Genomic DNA, 20,058 nt, shown 5'->3' with positions numbered 1-20,058 from the left:
TCAGGATGTGGTTAACTTCTGGGGTCCGAAGTGCTTGTTGAAGATGCCCTTGGCCACTTCGAGGGCACCTGCAGCTGGGACGGGTATGTGCGGTGCGATGCCCGCCCCTTCCCAGGCGGGACCGTTGGAGGTATCCGAGTGGACGGTGGGGATGCTGAGGAAGATGTTGGTCTCACCAACACTGAAGGTCTTGGGTGGGTGTGAAGACCCGGCGGTTGTATCTCCAACGATCATTGCGCGGCCGTGCTTCTTCATGATGTAAACGAACTCCTCTGCAGCGCCAGCAGTCGTTCCACTGGTGAGGATGATCAGACTCTTCTTCGAGCCGTATCTTGGGCCTAAAAAAGAGAGGGCAAGATGGAAACAGAAGGTTCATTGAAGACGCCTTTATGTGCCCCGATAAACATTCCTGTCATCTTGCTATATACTAAATTATATAAATAGTTATCACCGCAATCATTTAATGTAGTATTTACATTATTTAATGTCATATTCTGTTCTTGTACATATCCCATATTCTATTTACTACTGCACTATTTATTTTTGTATTTTATTATATATGTTGCATTGTTGGAGGAGCTCAGGTCATTGCTATTTCTATTTCTATACTGTAGCTTATAGGCATACTTGCCAACCCTCCCGATTTTCGCGGGAGACTCCCGATTTCATTGCCCTCTCCCGGTTTTCCTCCCGGGGTCATAGTTCTCCCGCATTTCTCCGGATTTCTGACAAAATCAGATTTACTCAGGACTGTTTCCACTCGGACTTTAACTAAAACATTGTTTGGTTTCCATGGTAGCGCGTTTCTTTAGCAGCGAGCGCAACTCAAAGTCTGAGAGGGTGAGGAAGATTGTCACAAAAAAACTGAACAAGAATCGACAACACTAATCTAATACAGCTCCGGCGATGATCCACTAGCCCCCCCCCCCCGCGGTGGTTTTGAAATGCTCCCGATTTCTGAGGTCTCAAGGTTAGCAAGTATGAGTTTATATGACTTTAAAACCTTTGAATCTTTGAATGTGGAGGCGAGTTGAATTAAAGGAAGGCCTTCGTGCTAAGCGAAGACGCCTTTAAAAGCCGATCACTTAGTCAAAGAAGGTAAACAGCTTTGTAGCTTATTGGAACCCACTTTAAATGTTATCAGCTGGTTATCGGACGTAATAGATATGGGTCAGAAGGGGCCTGCTGTACCTACAAGTTCAAAAGGCAATTCATATAATTAGATGGAATTGTATAAATGAAGAAGACACCGTGGGGAATTGTCATAAAGTATTGATGAGTCAAATTAACCAAAGATGTTCAGCCAGGAGAAATCTTAACACAACACCATGACTTGTTTAAGTTACGTAATGTACATAGTCTACATAGTAATTTAAGTTTCATAACCACCTTGCATACAAACACATTTTTATCCGTGCGAAGCATCAGAAAGCAACTGATAACGGCCAATGAGCTGATTTCCTTTGTAAGAGCTGTATTATTGAAGATGCATCTTAAAAAGCACACATGCTTAAAGGTGGGGTAGGTACGTTTCAGAAACCGGCTCGAGATACACTTTTTGTTATATTCCATGGAATGCTCTGAACATCCCGATAGCAATGAATATCTGAAGTGCTTTGACAAAAAATCCATAAAAAAATGTCATCTGTAGAAAGCTGTAATACTGATGGCCTACCTGCCTGTCAGCCTTCCATCGGGGCACAAACTTATCTCGTGCCCTCATTGGTCATGTGCGCGTTCGTGTGTGTTGGGGGAGGGGCTCTGTGAGGAAGTGGCAGATTTTTCTCCGGTTGTGTATTTTCAAATTCTAGCGATCTCGAGCCGGTTTTCTCAAATGTACCTACCCCACCTTTAAATGTAGAACCTTCACCACCAACTCCAGAGGGAATATCTGGCACTGAATGCTCTACTATGTTCACCTTCTAGTCACTTACTTTGTCGCTAACCGTAATCTATGACGAAATATATTTTACCAGTGAGTTCAGGCAGGCTCAGGAGCTCTGTTGTGTTCCCGGTTGTTCTGTCGTACAGCTTGTCCAGCACAACCTGCTTGTCCGCGTCAAAGAAGTAAGAGCAGAAGCCTGCAATGGCTGTTGTTGGGCCACCAATGTTGTTCCTGAAAACACAAGCCGTTATAGACCAATCATAGAAAGTCTGGATTCATATTAATTGACGATTGTGAGGCCATGATAACGGTAATCCCGCGTTATATAATAATTTGTGATGGTAAAACGAGAGGATTTGAAGTTATTTGTGCAAGCTAAATCCTCTCTATTAAATCACGGAGGAGCTGCCAGCAGATTATTTATTTTCCAGAAGAGACGGACAGTGTTTTGACTCGAAGCTTTTAAAACAGGATTACCCACCTGAGGTCGAGGATCATAGCGTCAGTGTTGACAACTTTGTTCCAGACATGCTCAACAATAATCTGGGCGATGGCCTTGACCTCCTCAAAGTCTCCGAACATGTCGAAGCGCAGGTAGCCGATGTTGTTCTCCAATATTCATAGTGGAAGGACACTTTGATCAGCTCAATGAACATCTCTGGAGTATAATCCTGTGAAACACTTATATATAAAACTAAGGATTTGTAATATTATAGACAATGTCAATCTGTCTCATGCAAAAGTCAGATTTTCAGTCGATTTTCACATAATCATTTCACATATTAAATTCATTTGAATTCCTTCCAAATGTATATTAATATCATATCTTCATTAGACTAAACATGCTCGTCTAGCAAAATCCTGTTAAATTGACTTAAAAAGCTTTTAAAACTAATACATGTGTGTTGGTCATTGTTATAAACTACTGCACAGTAATGCCACACCAAAGTATTTTAGATTTAGTGAAGTTTTTTTGACCATTCGCAATGAAAGAACAATAACAACCAGAAACTAAATTCCATGTGCGACGATCTCACCATGGGTGGCAGGGGCTGGGATGTTGCTGGTGGTCTTCAGGCTCTTGTCCCCAGACAGGGTCTTCAGATCGGCGGACAGCTTTGTCTCCAGTCTTTCCTTGGAGATAACCATGCTGTACTCGCCGTTTGCCAGAAGCCCTCTCAGCTTTTCCGCAACATGAGCCCCAATATCTTCAAAGGCGTAGTTGTCGGCAATCAGAGTCGCTGATCCCTCGATAATGGCTGGCACTTTGGCACGGAGGTTGAGGATCTTGATGGCGGTAGCGAGGGCGTCCTCTGCGTTGACCTCCACATCGGGCATCACACCCGTAACCTCCCACGATGAGCCGGTGATGGGGTTGATGGACTTTGCGGTAGGAACTGTAACGTAGAAGTCGGTGTCGCCCACTTTGAATTTATCTACTTTTACAGAGCCCCCGGCGGTCTTCTCGCCCACGATGGTGGCCCTCTTCAGGTTCTGGAGGCAGTAGGCAACATCCTCGGCGATTCCCTTGGTGTTTTTGCTTGTGAGGAGAATGAGGGGTTTGCTAAGCTCATATCTGGCCCCGAGCAGCGTTGTCAGGGAATTCAGCTTCGTCGTGGGTTTGAAAGACGGTCGTACACGCTGTCGATGTGAATCACAGACTCAGCATCAGTGAAGTAAGACACAAGGTAGGGGACTCCCGTGATGTCGCCGCTGCCGGTGTAGCGCAAGTCAAAGATGAGAGCTGAGGTTGGAAGGATCTTAGTCCAGACCAGGTCGAGAAGCAGAGGTCCAACCTTCTCAGCGACCTCCTCTCCAAGGATGTGATCGATCCTCAGGTAGCCGATGTTCCCTCCAGGATGTCGAGCTTGATCGAGGTCTGGAGGACGGCAACGAGCTGCTCAGGGGGTAAGGCAGGCATCTGCGGGGGGACCACAGGGACGTAGTTTGGCTCATAGGAGACTTCCAATCGTGGGTCACTCACGGTGGTCTGGACCCCAGAACTGAGGACTCTAGCCAAAGACTCACCGTCTGGGGATGTTGAGAACCTCTGTGTTGCCGCCAGCTGTTGCGATTGCCTCCTTCATGCCTGCCAGCTTCTCTGGTGAGCAGTAATTGTCCATAATGATTTTTGCCATATCTAGAATGATGCTGGGGGAAAACGAGGCATTGATAAAGAAAACATTCCCCAACACCAGCAACGGGGGCCACGAGGAAGATAGCCTTTGCCATTTTCGTGACTTTTTCCAGACCAAAAGTGCGGAGATGGGAAGTGGACGTTGCCGAGCCGAAACCTCCGCCTCCGATAAGGTTCTTTGTCAAATGGCTCTGTTTTGGCTGCGAGGTTTCTGTTACCCGACACATAAGAGGATTTGCCCAACAATAAACCACTAATCGCATTATCCTGAGTGCTTCTGGAAGGCAATAATAACTTAGTGTAGGTGTAGAAACAAGGACGTGCTGCCAAAGATAAACGTCTTAAATGTACACAAGGTATTTTAACCCCTATTTAAAGTTGCCTGTGTCAAATAAGGCAACATTGTACCCGACACATTGGGAAAGGGATTACAGTTGTTAGGAAGAAATCACAATCAAGAAGAAATCACAATCAATTGTTGACATAAATCATACGAAACCCAATTACCAACACAAAGTTGTTCATTTATTTCTTCATGGTGCTTTAAGGATTGTCAATATTTGCTGATAAGTACATTCAATTCAAAATCTCGGCTTTTATAACCACTGATTATTATTTTATTGTCCTGGGAATGGTACACGTGAATAACAGTTGTTGAGTTGGGGGTGGTTGTCTCTTTTTTCTGCAGTGGTGTTGAAGTGAACAGGAGATTCATTTGAGGTTTGTTGGGTACTATCTCCCTCTGCTGGTAGTTTTGTAGTAAAGGAAAAGGAAAGCTGAAACATCATCACAGCATACTAAAAAAACACAATGAAAAGAGAATAAAGCAAACACCCCAAACATTTAGCAAAGACATGTCGGCTATAATGACATACAAGTTATTGCATTATGATTAAAAGATGGTAATATCCGTCAACAGAATACATTGCATGTTAAAACCAAAAAAGGAATAAGATACAACAGAGAGAAAGACAACTTCACTTGCTATGGATAAGAAATACGCAGATTGGGAAGTCTAACAATATTCATATACTTAAGAAACACATAAAAGCAGATTTATTAATAATACTTTTCACTTGAATTAGGCTTTTGTAATGTCAATGGGTAACTTTCACAACTATGTTCAGGGGTCAGGGTATAGTAGGTAAGGAGATTTTGAGGTTTTTTCTTAGTTAATTTGTTCACTCCTTAAAGGTGGGGTAGGTAATTTCAGAAACCGGCTCGAGATCGCTAGAATTTGAAAATACACAACCGGATGAAAATTGCCGCTTCCTCACAGAGCCCCTCCCCCAACACACACGAACGCGCACATGACCAATGAGGGCACGAGATAAGTGTGTGCCCCGATGGAAGCTGACAGGCAGGTAGGCCATCCAATCGGATTGGTTGTACTTTTTACAGCACCACGGCTTCTACAGATGACATTTTTTTATGGATTTTTTGTCAAAGCACTTCAGATATTCATTGCTATCGGGATGTGAAGAGCATTCGATGGAATATATAACAAAAAGTGTATCTCGAGCCGGTTTCTGAAACTTACCTACCCCACCTTTAACCCTGTAAAGCCCAAAAATATAAAACTATTAGAATTTTTTTTTTTTAAGATATACAGGAATTCATGCTCACTCAATGCAAGTCTTTTTGTATACAACAGCTTGAATGTAAACGTATATTGGGAATGGGGTTCTGGTATATAATGTAGAAATCACACACTTGACAAACTGGACATTGACTACAAATCCATTCATATTTCTTAAAGGCATTTAGAATACAACAGATAGAACTATTTTCCTTGCTTGTTCTTCAGTTGCCTTGCTGCTATGAGTCTCTGTGCCACGGAAAGAGCCCCGTTGGCCTGAGCTACGACATGCGGCTCGACCCCAGAAACACTCCACATTTTCCCAGTGATGGCGCTAAACACAACCTGGTTCGGGATGGAAACGTACAGAACGCTTTCCCCGATCTGATAGGTTCCACTTGATAGAGACCCTCCAATCGTTGGCTCTCCGACGATTGTGACTTTGTTCAGATCCTTCAAAGAGCGGATGAACACTTCAGCTGCTGATCCTGTCAAGTGGCTGGTGAGGATGTAGACACCTTTGGAAGATCCATACCTTTGACCTCTGACTTTAGGCCAAGTCATCACTTCTGTCATGGTGGATTTGGTGCGGTCAAAGACGGTGTAAAGATGCTGCAATGGCTTATCGTCAAAGAAATAGGTACACAATAGAGGAACTGCTGATGAATATCCACCAGTGTTGTACCTCATGTCAATAATGAGGGCGCCTGTGTTGACGATCTTGCGCCACACTTGTTTCACCATCTGAGGCCAAATGGCTTTCACCACCTCTACGTCTGGCATCATGTCCATCCTTAGATAGCCAACATTGTCGTGCAGGAGCTCAATTTTAAACACAGAATTAATGACTTGTCCCACTTCTTCAGCGGTAGGGATATCTGGGACGTCGTGAAGCGCGTCTGGTTCAATGTCGCAGTGGAAGACATGGAGGCGGTGATCGCCCGAAGTCTCTTGGAGGTCTGCAGTCAACAGAGACGCCAACGAGTCCAAGTCGATCACTGACCAATACATTCCGTCGTCCCATTTGTTCATCAGTGCTTTGCTGACGTTTAGTGCAACTTCATGGATCGCATAGTGTTTGTCTAACAAGTCCCCGGTCGCCTCTATGAGGGACTTGAGCCCTTGGTGTACATCTGCAATCTCATGAACGTGTTCCACGGCTTCCTCGGCGAACACAATTGCATCTGGTACCACGCCACCTCCGAGCCAGTATTCCCCATTGTTGTCTAAAAAGTTGATGACAGGGACAGTTATAGCAATATCTGTCCCCTCTATTTCATACGTCTTTGAATGCATCAGGTTCCCGGAAGTGATTTCCCCAATGACTGTGCCGCGATGTAGTGACTGTATGAGGTAGGCTAACTCCTCGCCAACGCTTGCTGTGTTAGAGCTAGTTAACACGTAAACCCCACGTCTTGAGCCGTAGGTATGGCCTTTCATTTGAGGCAAAGAGTCATATATTGTTGTTGTGTTTTGGATTTGGTCATATATTGTGAAGAAGTGAAGCTTCGGGGAAGAATCATGCAGATAGGACAGTATCAGAGCGAGAGAGGTAGATGATCCACCAGTGTTATAGCGTAGATCAACGACCAGGTTTTTAGTATCTTTGAGGGGCTCCCACACTTTTTTAGCCATCCCCATTCTGGTAATGCTTAGTAAATGTAAAGGGGAAGGAAGGACACGAGCTGAGTCTGCAATATCCTTTAAATCCAAAATCTGACAGCATAGTATGTAGAATATAGAGTTGTAATTCAGTGTAGGAACACATATAATTGGAGAACAGCTTTGTCCGAAAAAAGTGGGACATTTTCAAACTTTGGGCCACTTTTAAAATGTAGAATTAAGTGCATACAATTGCTGTTTAAGGTGAAATAAGCCCATCTGTTATTGCATACACAGGTTGGGGTCTACAAGGAATACAGGATAGGGTTTAATGAAGGACAGTGACTTTTATTATCTAGGTCTTGGGGGAAATGTCTTTTTTGGGGATATTGTGAAATTTCTTGGACACATTTTCCCTTTGCACACCTTCCTTTTTTCTCATTGTTTGTTCATTATTTGGCCCAGTGACTTAAAATGAGGATGATTCACAACTATAACAATAATGTATGGATCTTTTATCTGTGAGTTTTATCCAACATTAACGTGCAGTGTGCAACAGAGGATACCTCCTGTATTCCATGTGTGCCATAACACATACTTTACTGCCTTTGCATGTATGGCATCTAAAGGCATTGAAAGTAAGGCTGGGACTCTAGAAGTTTCCCCTGCTTCCTCTGACATTTTATTTCCCCCCCGGCTGAAGTCCAGCACTAAGATGTCACACAACCACAGCATTTTTCCTATGTGGGCGTACGGAGAGTGGAAATGAAAGAGTGAACGGTGAGCAAAGAGCAAGAAAAAAACGGGTTGGGAATAAAAATAACTGCAGAGGTTTTTCTCATTTTCAGGGGAGAGGGATTTGTAGAGAGACTGAGTGTGTTTTAACCCGCGGGAAAGAGAGATATCACTCAAATCGTCACCCCTCTTTTTGCTTATTCAGCAAACTGTACTCTGGGAGTCAGCCTCCTTTCCAGCGTCATCACATGCACACACACACGTGCACGCACAGCTGGGGCTGCTGTGCTAATCAGCTACCTCCATAGCCCTGCACATTAGTTTGGAGTACTTCTCACACATATTAAAACGCTAAAAGTATGGTTTAATTCACTTCCTGCATGAAACAAACTTATAAAATAACTGCATTAAAAGAGACCGTAACACGAAAGGCATATGCAGATGTTAGCTTGTTGTTGGTGCTTTTATACTCAGATCTTGTACTTGAGTAAAAGTAGAAGTACTCGTTATGCAGGTTGGTCCGTGTCATAATAATATGATATGTTTTATAATTATTGATCAAAGTGTTGTCAAAGCTGGCGAAGGTGCAGCTAGTTTGAATGACTTATATGTACTGGAGTTACACCATTTACAATTGTAGGGTATAGAAGTACAACAGAAAATATAAATACTAGCATATCAAAATTGTGCTTAAGTACAGTACTTGAGTAAGTGTACTTAGTTACTTTCCACCACTGGCTCTTAACATTAGTTTTTGTACTTCTTTACACATAATACAAGCTAAAACGTTGTATAGTAATACATCCCCTCCTGTTGGGAAATAAGCGTCAATAAAGAGACAAACCTGCATCAAGTAAATGTACCGCTTTTAAAGGACAGACAGTAACACGAAAAATAAATCCAGATGTTGGCTTGTTTTTGGTGCTAGCTTCCTGTACCTGGAAAAACCGCCTGTATTAACATGCCAACTGATATTCCTATGTTGTCTCAATGAATATGAAACCTTTTAAAAGCTGTTTCCACTTACTTATCAAGCACAAAGTACAGGTCGAAAGCTCCCTGACAGGAACTCTCCTCCTCCTCCTCCTCCTGCTGCTCCGGCTCGGCTCGTGCGCATGGATAAGAGAGCAAAAATAATCCGAATAAAACCAGAAAAGACGCATTGTCAACAGAAAACCTCGCCATAGTTGTTCCTCGGTGCAAAAAAGTTATTCCTTTGTGGATAAAAAGAAAAAAAACTAACTGTCGAGTGTTTTCTTACATCCCAGAGACAGTTATATAATTAAGAGATGCAACACAGACAAAAGAAAAGGATGCAGGCGATGCTTCCACGTCTCTATTGTTTTCAGCTCAGATTGCAATCATGGCAACCAGCATCCCTTAAAGAAGCCACCCGGAGAGATGCTTTAACTCAATGGGAATGACTGAAAATGAAAAAGTTACGGATATTTCTGAATCCACATGCATGAACAACAGTTTAAAAGATTCGCGAAAACACATCCAAACTCGTGCAAGCAGGGTTAATGATTCAATTGAGGTGAAATGGGTGGTGCGCACAAATCAAAAAGTATGACAGATGTAATGTCAAAGCGGAAAAACTGGACTAAAAATGCCAAATGAAGCCGGGTAATGCGGAGCAGTGTTGGAACTGGGAACCCGGGGGACAGACTTGGCTGAAATGGCCCAGGTTCATATTTCAACCCGAGGAGGAGAGAGAAGGAGGAAAAGTGGGTCAAGATCTCATTCTGCGCCTCCCTCACGTGGCACACTGGCGCGAGGAATCAAGACATTTGAGACGATACATCTGTCACTCTTGAAAGCGGCAACATGTTGTCATACATGAAGCTTACCACCCTTTAACCGATGTGTGCATTTAAGTCGTTTCCCAGCATTTTGTCCTCATTAATCACCACGAGTTTGTTTGCTTCCCCCGTGCCTCTGCAGCTTGTTAATTAGCAGCGGCCATGAACAGAAACCTTCTCTGTAATTACACCATCATAAACACGAGGCTGCGAGAAGAGTGTGGAACATATATATTTACAGTGTACAACAGACGTAGACTTACGCAAAATACGTTTATTGTTGTTGTTGTTCATACGCATATGGAGGTTTCTGAGCCGCTGTTCATCGATTGTCATGGTTGAATTTGGGAAGATAAATGGATGGCATTATAATATCATTATTTAAAATATAAGAACATATTATCAACATGTGTTTAAGGAAGCAGCCCTTTGATAGGGTTATTGTTATTCGCATATTTATTTAATCCCTCAAAAGTCAAAATGTCACGTGACCTAAACCATCATGTGTATGTAATGGCAAAATAATGTATCTCTGCATGCATACAATAATAAAAAGGAATTTCCTGAAACTAACTTTAGAATAAACATGATAAAATAAATAAATAATTGAAAGACATTTTTGATGCCGAAAATGTTGATTTAAAACACGACCAACACACTCTTTTCAGTTGTCTTTTTATTGTGTCTCACCACTGGATTTGATACAACCCACGTGTTCCCACATGGCATAATGGACGCACAGTATTTCAACACAATCCAACATGATACATGGATAGAAAATATAATTTACTTCCTTTGTTGCCTCTCCTTTGCATGCGCTCAAACATGTATTCCTTATGATATTCATGTTACAACTGATTTTGACACACATTTATCCATACTTGCTTCACAAGAGAATCAGCTTTTCAGCACCTTTCATCCTCACAACCTTCCGCAGCCACATTCAACAAGATAACAAACTAAACCTGCTCTACATTAAGAACTGTCTAAAAAGGCTTTAAGGTCATGAATAACAGAATGAACTCTACATTCTTCATTTTGAGTATAATGTATACATCTTGAACCAATTTAAGATAATAAGAAGTACTTTATTGATCCCACTTTTGGCCGCCAAAGCAAAAGTGAGTGTTGAAATCCCATTTTTTCAGGATGTGGTTAACTTCTGGGGTCCGAAGTGCTTGTTGAAGATGCCCTTGGCCACTTCGAGGGCACCTGCAGCTGGGACGGGTATGTGCGGTGCGATGCCCGCCCCTTCCCAGGCGGGACCGTTGGAGGTATCCGAGTGGACGGTGGGGATGCTGAGGAAGATGTTGGTCTCACCAACACTGAAGGTCTTGGGTGGGTGTGAAGACCCGGCGGTTGTATCTCCAACGATCATTGCGCGGCCGTGCTTCTTCATGATGTAAACGAACTCCTCTGCAGCGCCAGCAGTCGTTCCACTGGTGAGGATGATCAGACTCTTCTTCGAGCCGTATCTTGGGCCTAAAAAAGAGAGGGCAAGATGGAAACAGAAGGTTCATTGAAGACGCCTTTATGTGCCCCGATAAACATTCCTGTCATCTTGCTATATACTAAATTATATAAATAGTTATCACCGCAATCATTTAATGTAGTATTTACATTATTTAATGTCATATTCTGTTCTTGTACATATCCCATATTCTATTTACTACTGCACTATTTATTTTTGTATTTTATTATATATGTTGCATTGTTGGAGGAGCTCAGGTCATTGCTATTTCTATTTCTATACTGTAGCTTATAGGCATACTTGCCAACCCTCCCGATTTTCGCGGGAGACTCCCGATTTCATTGCCCTCTCCCGGTTTCCTCCCGGGGTCATAGTTCTCCCGCATTTCTCCGGATTTCTGACAAAATCAGATTTACTCAGGACTGTTTCCACTCGGACTTTAACTAAAACATTGTTTGGTTTCCATGGTAGCGCGTTTCTTTAGCAGCGAGCGCAACTCAAAGTCTGAGAGGGTGAGGAAGATTGTCACAGAAAACTGAACAAGAATCGACAACACTAATCTAATACAGCTCCGGCGATGATCCACTAGCCCCCCCCCCGCGGTGGTTTTGAAATGCTCCCGATTTCTGAGGTCTCAAGGTTAGCAAGTATGAGTTTATATGACTTTAAAACCTTTGAATCTTTGAATGTGGAGGCGAGTTGAATTAAAGGAAGGCCTTCGTGCTAAGCGAAGACGCCTTTAAAAGCCGATCACTTAGTCAAAGAAGGTAAACAGCTTTGTAGCTTATTGGAACCCACTTTAAATGTTATCAGCTGGTTATCGGACGTAATAGATATGGGTCAGAAGGGGCCTGCTGTACCTACAAGTTCAAAAAGGCAATTCATATAATTAGATGGAATTGTATAAATGAAGAAGACACCGTGGGGAATTGTCATAAAGTATTGATGAGTCAAATTAACCAAAGATGTTCAGCCAGGAGAAATCTTAACACAACACCATGACTTGTTTAAGTTACGTAATGTACATAGTCTACATAAGTAATTTAAGTTTCATAACCACCTTGCATACAAACACATTTTTATCCGTGCGAAGCATCAGAAAGCAACTGATAACGGCCAATGAGCTGATTTCCTTTGTAAGAGCTGTATTATTGAAGATGCATCTTAAAAAGCACACATGCTTAAAGGTGGGGTAGGTACGTTTCAGAAACCGGCTCGAGATACACTTTTTGTTATATTCCATGGAATGCTCTGAACATCCCGATAGCAATGAATATCTGAAGTGCTTTGACAAAAAATCCATAAAAAAATGTCATCTGTAGAAGCTGTAATACTGATGGCCTACCTGCCTGTCAGCCTTCCATCGGGGCACAAACTTATCTCGTGCCCTCATTGGTCATGTGCGCGTTCGTGTGTGTTGGGGGAGGGGCTCTGTGAGGAAGTGGCAGATTTTCTCCGGTTGTGTATTTTCAAATTCTAGCGATCTCGAGCCGGTTTCTCAAATGTACCTACCCCACCTTTAAATGTAGAACCTTCACCACCAACTCCAGAGGGAATATCTGGCACTGAATGCTCTACTATGTTCACCTTCTAGTCACTTACTTTGTCGCTAACCGTAATCTATGACGAAATATATTTTACCAGTGAGTTCAGGCAGGCTCAGGAGCTCTGTTGTGTTCCCGGTTGTTCTGTCGTACAGCTTGTCCAGCACAACCTGCTTGTCCGCGTCAAAGAAGTAAGAGCAGAAGCCTGCAATGGCTGTTGTTGGGCCACCAATGTTGTTCCTGAAAACACAAGCCGTTATAGACCAATCATAGAAAGTCTGGATTCATATTAATTGAACGATTGTGAGGCCATGATAACGGTAATCCCGCGTTATATAATAATTTGTGATGGTAAAACGAGAGGATTTGAAGTTATTTGTGCAAGCTAAATCCTCTCTATTAAATCACGGAGGAGCTGCAGCAGATTATTTATTTTCCAGAAGAGACGGACAGTGTTTTGACTCGAAGCTTTAAAACAGGATTACCCACCTGAGGTCGAGGATCATAGCGTCAGTGTTGACAACTTTGTTCCAGACATGCTCAACAATAATCTGGGCGATGGCCTTGACCTCCTCAAAGTCTCCGAACATGTCGAAGCGCAGGTAGCCGATGTTGTTCTCCAATATTTCATAGTGGAAGGACACTTTGATCAGCTCAATGAACATCTCTGGAGTATAATCCTGTGAAACAATTATATATAAAACTAAGGATTTGTAATATTATAGACAATGTCAATCTGTCTCATGCAAAAGTCAGATTTTCAGTCGATTTTCACATAATCATTTCACATATTAAATTCATTTGAATTCCTTCCAAATGTATATTAATATCATATCTTCATTAGACTAAACATGCTCGTCTAGCAAAATCCTGTTAAATTGACTTAAAAAGCTTTAAAACTAATACATGTGTGTTGGTCATTGTTAAACTACTGCACAGTAATGCCACACCAAAGTATTTTAGATTTAGTGAAGTTTTTTTGACCATTCGCAATGAAAGACAATAACAACCAGAAACTAAATTCCATGTGCGACGATCTCACCATGGGTGGCAGGGCTGGGATGTTGCTGGTGGTCTTCAGGCTCTTGTCCCCAGACAGGGTCTTCAGATCGGCGGACAGCTTTGTCTCCAGTCTTTCCTTGGAGATAACCATGCTGTACTCGCCGTTTGCCAGAAGCCCTCTCAGCTTTTCCGCAACATGAGCCCCAATATCTTCAAAGGCGTAGTTGTCGGCAATCAGAGTCGCTGATCCCTCGATAATGGCTGGCACTTTGGCACGGAGGTTGAGGATCTTGATGGCGGTAGCGAGGGCGTCCTCTGCGTTGACCTCCACATCGGGCATCACACCCGTAACCTCCCACGATGAGCCAGTGATGGGGTTGATGGACTTTGCGGTAGGAACTGTAACGTAGAAGTCGGTGTCGCCCACTTTGAATTTATCTACTTTTACAGAGCCCCCGGCGGTCTTCTCGCCCACGATGGTGGCCCTCTTCAGGTTCTGGAGGCAGTAGGCAACATCCTCGGCGATTCCCTTGGTGTTTTTGCTTGTGAGGAGAATGAGGGGTTTGCTAAGCTCATATCTGGCCCCGAGCAGCGTTGTCAGGGAATTCAGCTTCGTCGTGGTGTTTGAAAGACGGTCGTACACGCTGTCGATGTGAATCACAGACTCAGCATCAGTGAAGTAAGACACAAGGTAGGGGACTCCCGTGATGTCGCCGCTGCCGGTGTAGCGCAAGTCAAAGATGAGAGCTGAGGTTGGAAGGATCTTATTCCAGACCAGGTCGAGAAGCAGAGGTCCAACCTTCTCAGCGACCTCCTCTCCAAGGATGTGATCGATCCTCAGGTAGCCGATGTTTCCCTCCAGGATGTCGAGCTTGATCGAGGTCTGGAGGACGGCAACGAGCTGCTCAGGGGGTAAGGCAGGCATCTGCGGGGGGACCACAGGGACGTAGTTTGGCTCATAGGAGACTTCCAATCGTGGGTCACTCACGGTGGTCTGGACCCCAGAACTGAGGACTCTAGCCAAAGACTCACCGTCTGGGATGTTGAGAACCTCTGTGTTGCCGCCAGCTGTTGCGATTGCCTCCTTCATGCCTGCCAGCTTCTCTGGTGAGCAGTAATTGTCCATAATGATTTTTGCCATATCTAGAATGATGCTGGGGGAAAACGAGGCATTGATAAAGAAAACATTCCCCAACACCAGCAACGGGGCCACGAGGAAGATAGCCTTTGCCATTTTCGTGACTTTTTCCAGACCAAAAGTGCGGAGATGGGAAGTGGACGTTGCCGAGCCGAAACCTCCGCCTCCGATAAGGTTCTTTGTCAAATGGCTCTGTTTTGGCTGCGAGGTTTCTGTTACCCGACACATAAGAGGATTTGCCCAACAATAAACCACTAATCGCATTATCCTGAGTGCTTCTGGAAGGCAATAATAACTTAGTGTAGGTGTAGAAACAAGGACGTGCTGCCAAAGATAAACGTCTTAAATGTACACAAGGTATTTTAACCCCTATTTAAAGTTGCCTGTGTCAAATAAGGCAACCATTGTACCCGACACATTGGGAAAGGGATTACAGTTGTTAGGAAGAAATCACAATCAAGAAGAAATCACAATCAATTGTTGACATAAATCATACGAAAACCCAATTACCAACACAAAGTTGTTCATTTATTTCTTCATGGTGCTTTAAGGATTGTCAATATTTGCTGATAAGTACATTCAATTCAAAATCTCGGCTTTTATAACCACTGATTATTATTTTATTGTCCTGGGAATGGTACACGTGAATAACAGTTGTTGAGTTGGGGGTGGTTGTCTCTTTTTCTGCAGTGGTGTTGAAGTGAACAGGAGATTCATTTGAGGTTTGTTGGGTACTATCTCCCTCTGCTGGTAGTTTTGTAGTAAAGGAAAAGGAAAGCTGAAACATCATCACAGCATACTAAAAAAACACAATGAAAAGAGAATAAAGCAAACACCCCAAACATTTAGCAAAGACATGTCGGCTATAATGACATACAAGTTATTGCATTATGATTAAAAAGATGGTAATATCCGTCAACAGAATACATTGCATGTTAAAACCAAAAAAGGAATAAGATACAACAGAGAGAAAGACAACTTCACTTGCTATGGATAAGAAATACGCAGATTGGGAAGTCTAACAATATCATATACTTAAAGAAACACATAAAAGCAGATTTATTAATAATACTTTTCACTTGAATTAGGCTTTTGTAATGTCAATGGGTAACTTTCACAACTATGTTCAGGGGTCAGGGTATAGTAGGTAAGGAGATTTGAGGTTTTTTCTTAGTTAATTTGTTCACTCCTTTAAAGGTGGGGTAGGTACATTTCAGAAACCGGCTCGAGATCGCTAGAATTTGAAAATACACAACCGGAGAAAATCTGCCGCTTCCTCACAGAGCCCCTCCCCCAACACACACGAACGCGCACATGACCAATGAGGGCACGAGATAAGTGTGTGCCCCGATGGAAGGCTGACAGGCAGGTAGGCCATCCAATCGGATTGGTTGTACTTTTTACAGCACCACGGCTTCTACAGATGACATTTTTTTATGGATTTTTTGTCAAAGCACTTCAGATATTCATTGCTATCGGGATGTGAAGAGCATTCGATGGAATATATAACAAAAAGTGTATCTCGAGCCGGTTTCTGAAACTTACCTACCCCACCTTTAACCCTGTAAAGCCCAAAAATATAAAACTATTAGAATTTTTTTTTTTTTAAGATATACAGGAATTCATGCTCACTCAATGCAAGTCTTTTTGTATACAACAGCTTGAATGTAAACGTATATTGGGAATGGGGTTCTGGTATATAATGTAGAAATCACACACTTGACAAACTGGACATTGACTACAAATCCATTCATATTTCTTAAAGGCATTTAGAATACAACAGATAGAACTATTTTCCTTGCTTGTTCTTCAGTTGCCTTGCTGCTATGAGTCTCTGTGCCACGGAAAGAGCCCCGTTGGCCTGAGCTACGACATGCGGCTCGACCCCAGAAACACTCCACATTTTCCCAGTGATGGCGCTAAACACAACCTGGTTCGGGATGGAAACGTACAGAACGCTTTCCCCGATCTGATAGGTTCCACTTGATAGAGACCCTCCAATCGTTGGCTCTCCGACGATTGTGACTTTGTTCAGATCCTTCAAAGAGCGGATGAACACTTCAGCTGCTGATCCTGTCAAGTGGCTGGTGAGGATGTAGACACCTTTGGAAGATCCATACCTTTGACCTCTGACTTTAGGCCAAGTCATCACTTCTGTCATGGTGGATTTGGTGCGGTCAAAGACGGTGTAAAGATGCTGCAATGGCTTATCGTCAAAGAAATAGGTACACAATAGAGGAACTGCTGATGAATATCCACCAGTGTTGTACCTCATGTCAATAATGAGGGCGCCTGTGTTGACGATCTTGCGCCACACTTGTTTCACCATCTGAGGCCAAATGGCTTTCACCACCTCTACGTCTGGCATCATGTCCATCCTTAGATAGCCAACATTGTCGTGCAGGAGCTCAATTTTAAACACAGAATTAATGACTTGTCCCACTTCTTCAGCGGTAGGGATATCTGGGACGTCGTGAAGCGCGTCTGGTTCAATGTCGCAGTGGAAGACATGGAGGCGGTGATCGCCCGAAGTCTCTTGGAGGTCTGCAGTCAACAGAGACGCCAACGAGTCCAAGTCGATCACTGACCAATACATTCCGTCGTCCCATTTGTTCATCAGTGCTTTGCTGACGTTTAGTGCAACTTCATGGATCGCATAGTGTTTGTCTAACAAGTCCCCGGTCGCCTCTATGAGGGACTTGAGCCCTTGGTGTACATCTGCAATCTCATGAACGTGTTCCACGGCTTCCTCGGCGAACACAATTGCATCTGGTACCACGCCACCTCCGAGCCAGTATTCCCCATTGTTGTCTAAAAAGTTGATGACAGGGACAGTTATAGCAATATCTGTCCCCTCTATTTCATACGTCTTTGAATGCATCAGGTTCCCGGAAGTGATTTCCCCAATGACTGTGCCGCGATGTAGTGACTGTATGAGGTAGGCTAACTCCTCGCCAACGCTTGCTGTGTTGTAGCTAGTTAACACGTAAACCCCACGTCTTGAGCCGTAGGTATGGCCTTTCATTTGAGGCAAAGAGTCATATATTGTTGTTGTGTTTTGGATTTGGTCATATATTGTGAAGAAGTGAAGCTTCGGGGAAGAATCATGCAGATAGGACAGTATCAGAGCGAGAGAGGTAGATGATCCACCAGTGTTATAGCGTAGATCAACGACCAGGTTTTTAGTATCTTTGAGGGGCTCCCACACTTTTTTAGCCACGATCGTTTCTAGCTTAGTCCCTTCAGACAACTTGAAAAACTTGTCAACGCGGAGATAGCCAGTATTGTTCGTGAGTATTTCGACTTTGATCGTTGTATCTACCAGTGCTTTGAGTGATTCATAATCTTCTGGAACGTCGTCAAGCGCAGGGTCCCCCTCCTCTACTGCGTCGGCATTATCCGGCATGTATTTGATGATCAGTCGAGGATCTTCGGACAGAGTCTGGAGGTCCTGGTTGAGTGTGACTACAAGGTCCTCCTCAGATACAACAGTGGAGAAGTCTGTCGTCTTCAGATGTTCAAGTAGAGCTGGAACTCTGTCGGTGAAAGCGTAGAACCTCTCGATTATATCGGCGATACTCTGCACAACATTTGGGATGGCACCTCTTACAGCCAAAAGGGACTTGGCTTTTGCGACAGCTTCCTTGGCGTTGGCGTTGATTGTTGGGGGAACGCCACTTACCTCCCAGCTATGGCCTGTGATTGGACTGACTGATCTCGCCACAGGAACTGTTATGTAAAAAGCTGACTGAGGGATCCTAATCTTTTCTACTTTTACTGACCCACCAGCAGACCTTTCCCCAACTGTGATAGCCCTCTTTAGGTTTTTTAAAGCATATGCCACCGCTTCAGCCGCCCCCATGGTACGCTTACTAGTCAAAACAATCAGGTCTTTCTTCTTTCCATACCTTTCCCCCTCTATCGACGGCATGGTCCACAGCTCTTTAGTTATGTTTGACTGCCTGTCATAGACAGTATCAACATGAATGAGAGGCTCAGGATCTGAGAAATAGGAGATTATAAAAGAAACTCCAGACATTTCTCCAGCCGTGCTATACCTCAGGTCCAAAATCAGGGAAGAGGTGTTAGCAACTTTGTCCCAGATGTCGTCCCTCAGCAGAGATCCAAGCTTGGCTGCCGTTTCCTCCCCAATGATCCGATCCATCCGCAAATATCCAACGTTATTGTCCAGGATATCCAGCTTGACAGAGTTTCTCACCAGCCTGATTAACTGCTCTGTGGGGAGAGACGGCAGTGTCTGTGGCATCACTGGGACGGTATTAGGCTCGTATGAAACAATCAATCGTGGATCGTTCAGTGCCCCTTGTACTCTGTTCGTAAGCACGGACGCCAGAGTCTTCCTGTCTGAAATCTGTTGGATTTCTCCTCTGTTGATGGCTTGTTGGATGGCCTCCTGCATCCCAAACAGGTTCTCAGGGAAGCAGTAGTTTTCCGAAAGGATCTTGGCCATTTCTATCACCAGAGCAGGCTGGAATGATGAGCTGGCTGTAGATAAGAGAAGCATCAATAGCAGCGGTGGAGTGTGGTGCTCCATCACTAATGTCTTCGTCGTCAGTGATGGAAAGAGATCTGCTCCGAATGATTTAGTTTATATGTCCGTGATGAGGGATACTAGTTCTTGGAGGAGGGAACATTGACATGTTTGTGGGTTTTTGGGACAACAACAACATCCACATAAGAGGCTTTTGTCCGCAATAAATCACTTTAATCGCTTTATCTGTGACGCTTCAGCCAGCAGACAATATCAGACGGATCTAAAATTGGTAAATGGTGCTTTATTTTCTCTTTTCCCACACAAACGCTGTACAGTTTTTTATTATTTCTTGTTTTTGGGCTTAATGTACTTGACACACATCTCTAAATTCACAATATAATACTTTTTTCTTTTCATCCTTTTCCTTTAAATTAATATCAGGTTGGAAAGACAAGTACAACATTTGTTTCGGGCTGATTGATGCAAAATCCTGAGCAGAAACTCTCCTTCTCAATCACTCTCTCTCTTGTCTGTTACAAAAGCTTAATGTTGGTGTATTTTGTGGCTTTAAAGGTCACGTCTGGGTCGCTCCACTGGTGACATGATTACACAGTTGGTAGACACGTGGCAAAGCCTTCTTAAAACACATGCAGGATCAGAATTGGGGG

At 43.5% G+C, this 20,058-nt stretch overlaps 2 protein-coding genes across 2 annotated transcripts; both read right to left on the bottom strand.

Moving 5' to 3' along the window:
• On the bottom strand, window positions 1-14,991 carry rbp3 (retinol binding protein 3). Its single transcript, XM_034107153.1, is given in 10 exon segments — window positions 1-338; window positions 1,974-2,116; window positions 2,367-2,505; window positions 2,508-2,566; window positions 2,898-3,176; window positions 5,852-7,252; window positions 10,901-11,222; window positions 12,853-12,995; window positions 13,245-13,435; window positions 13,798-14,991. Coding segments are annotated over 10 exon segments (4,209 nt in total).
• A 1,693-nt stretch (window positions 14,992-16,684) lies between these two features.
• irbpl (interphotoreceptor retinoid-binding protein like) lies at window positions 16,685-19,366 on the bottom strand. Its single transcript, XM_034107152.1, has one exon. The coding sequence runs from the start codon at window positions 19,364-19,366 to the stop codon at window positions 16,685-16,687; it is 2,682 nt and encodes an 893-aa protein (XP_033963043.1).
• Between the last annotated feature and the right edge of the window lie 692 nt (window positions 19,367-20,058).

This window comes from Pseudochaenichthys georgianus, chromosome 19 (genome assembly GCF_902827115.2).
Source record: "Pseudochaenichthys georgianus chromosome 19, fPseGeo1.2, whole genome shotgun sequence".
Taxonomy (NCBI): domain Eukaryota; kingdom Metazoa; phylum Chordata; class Actinopteri; order Perciformes; family Channichthyidae; genus Pseudochaenichthys; species Pseudochaenichthys georgianus.
This window is presented reverse-complemented; position numbering and strand designations above follow the sequence as displayed.

Bases quoted from the DNA above. Each gene is read 5' to 3' on its own strand.
- irbpl (XM_034107152.1), bottom strand. From the start codon at position 19,366: ATGGCCAAGATCCTTTCGGAAAACTACTGCTTCCCTGAGAACCTGTTT.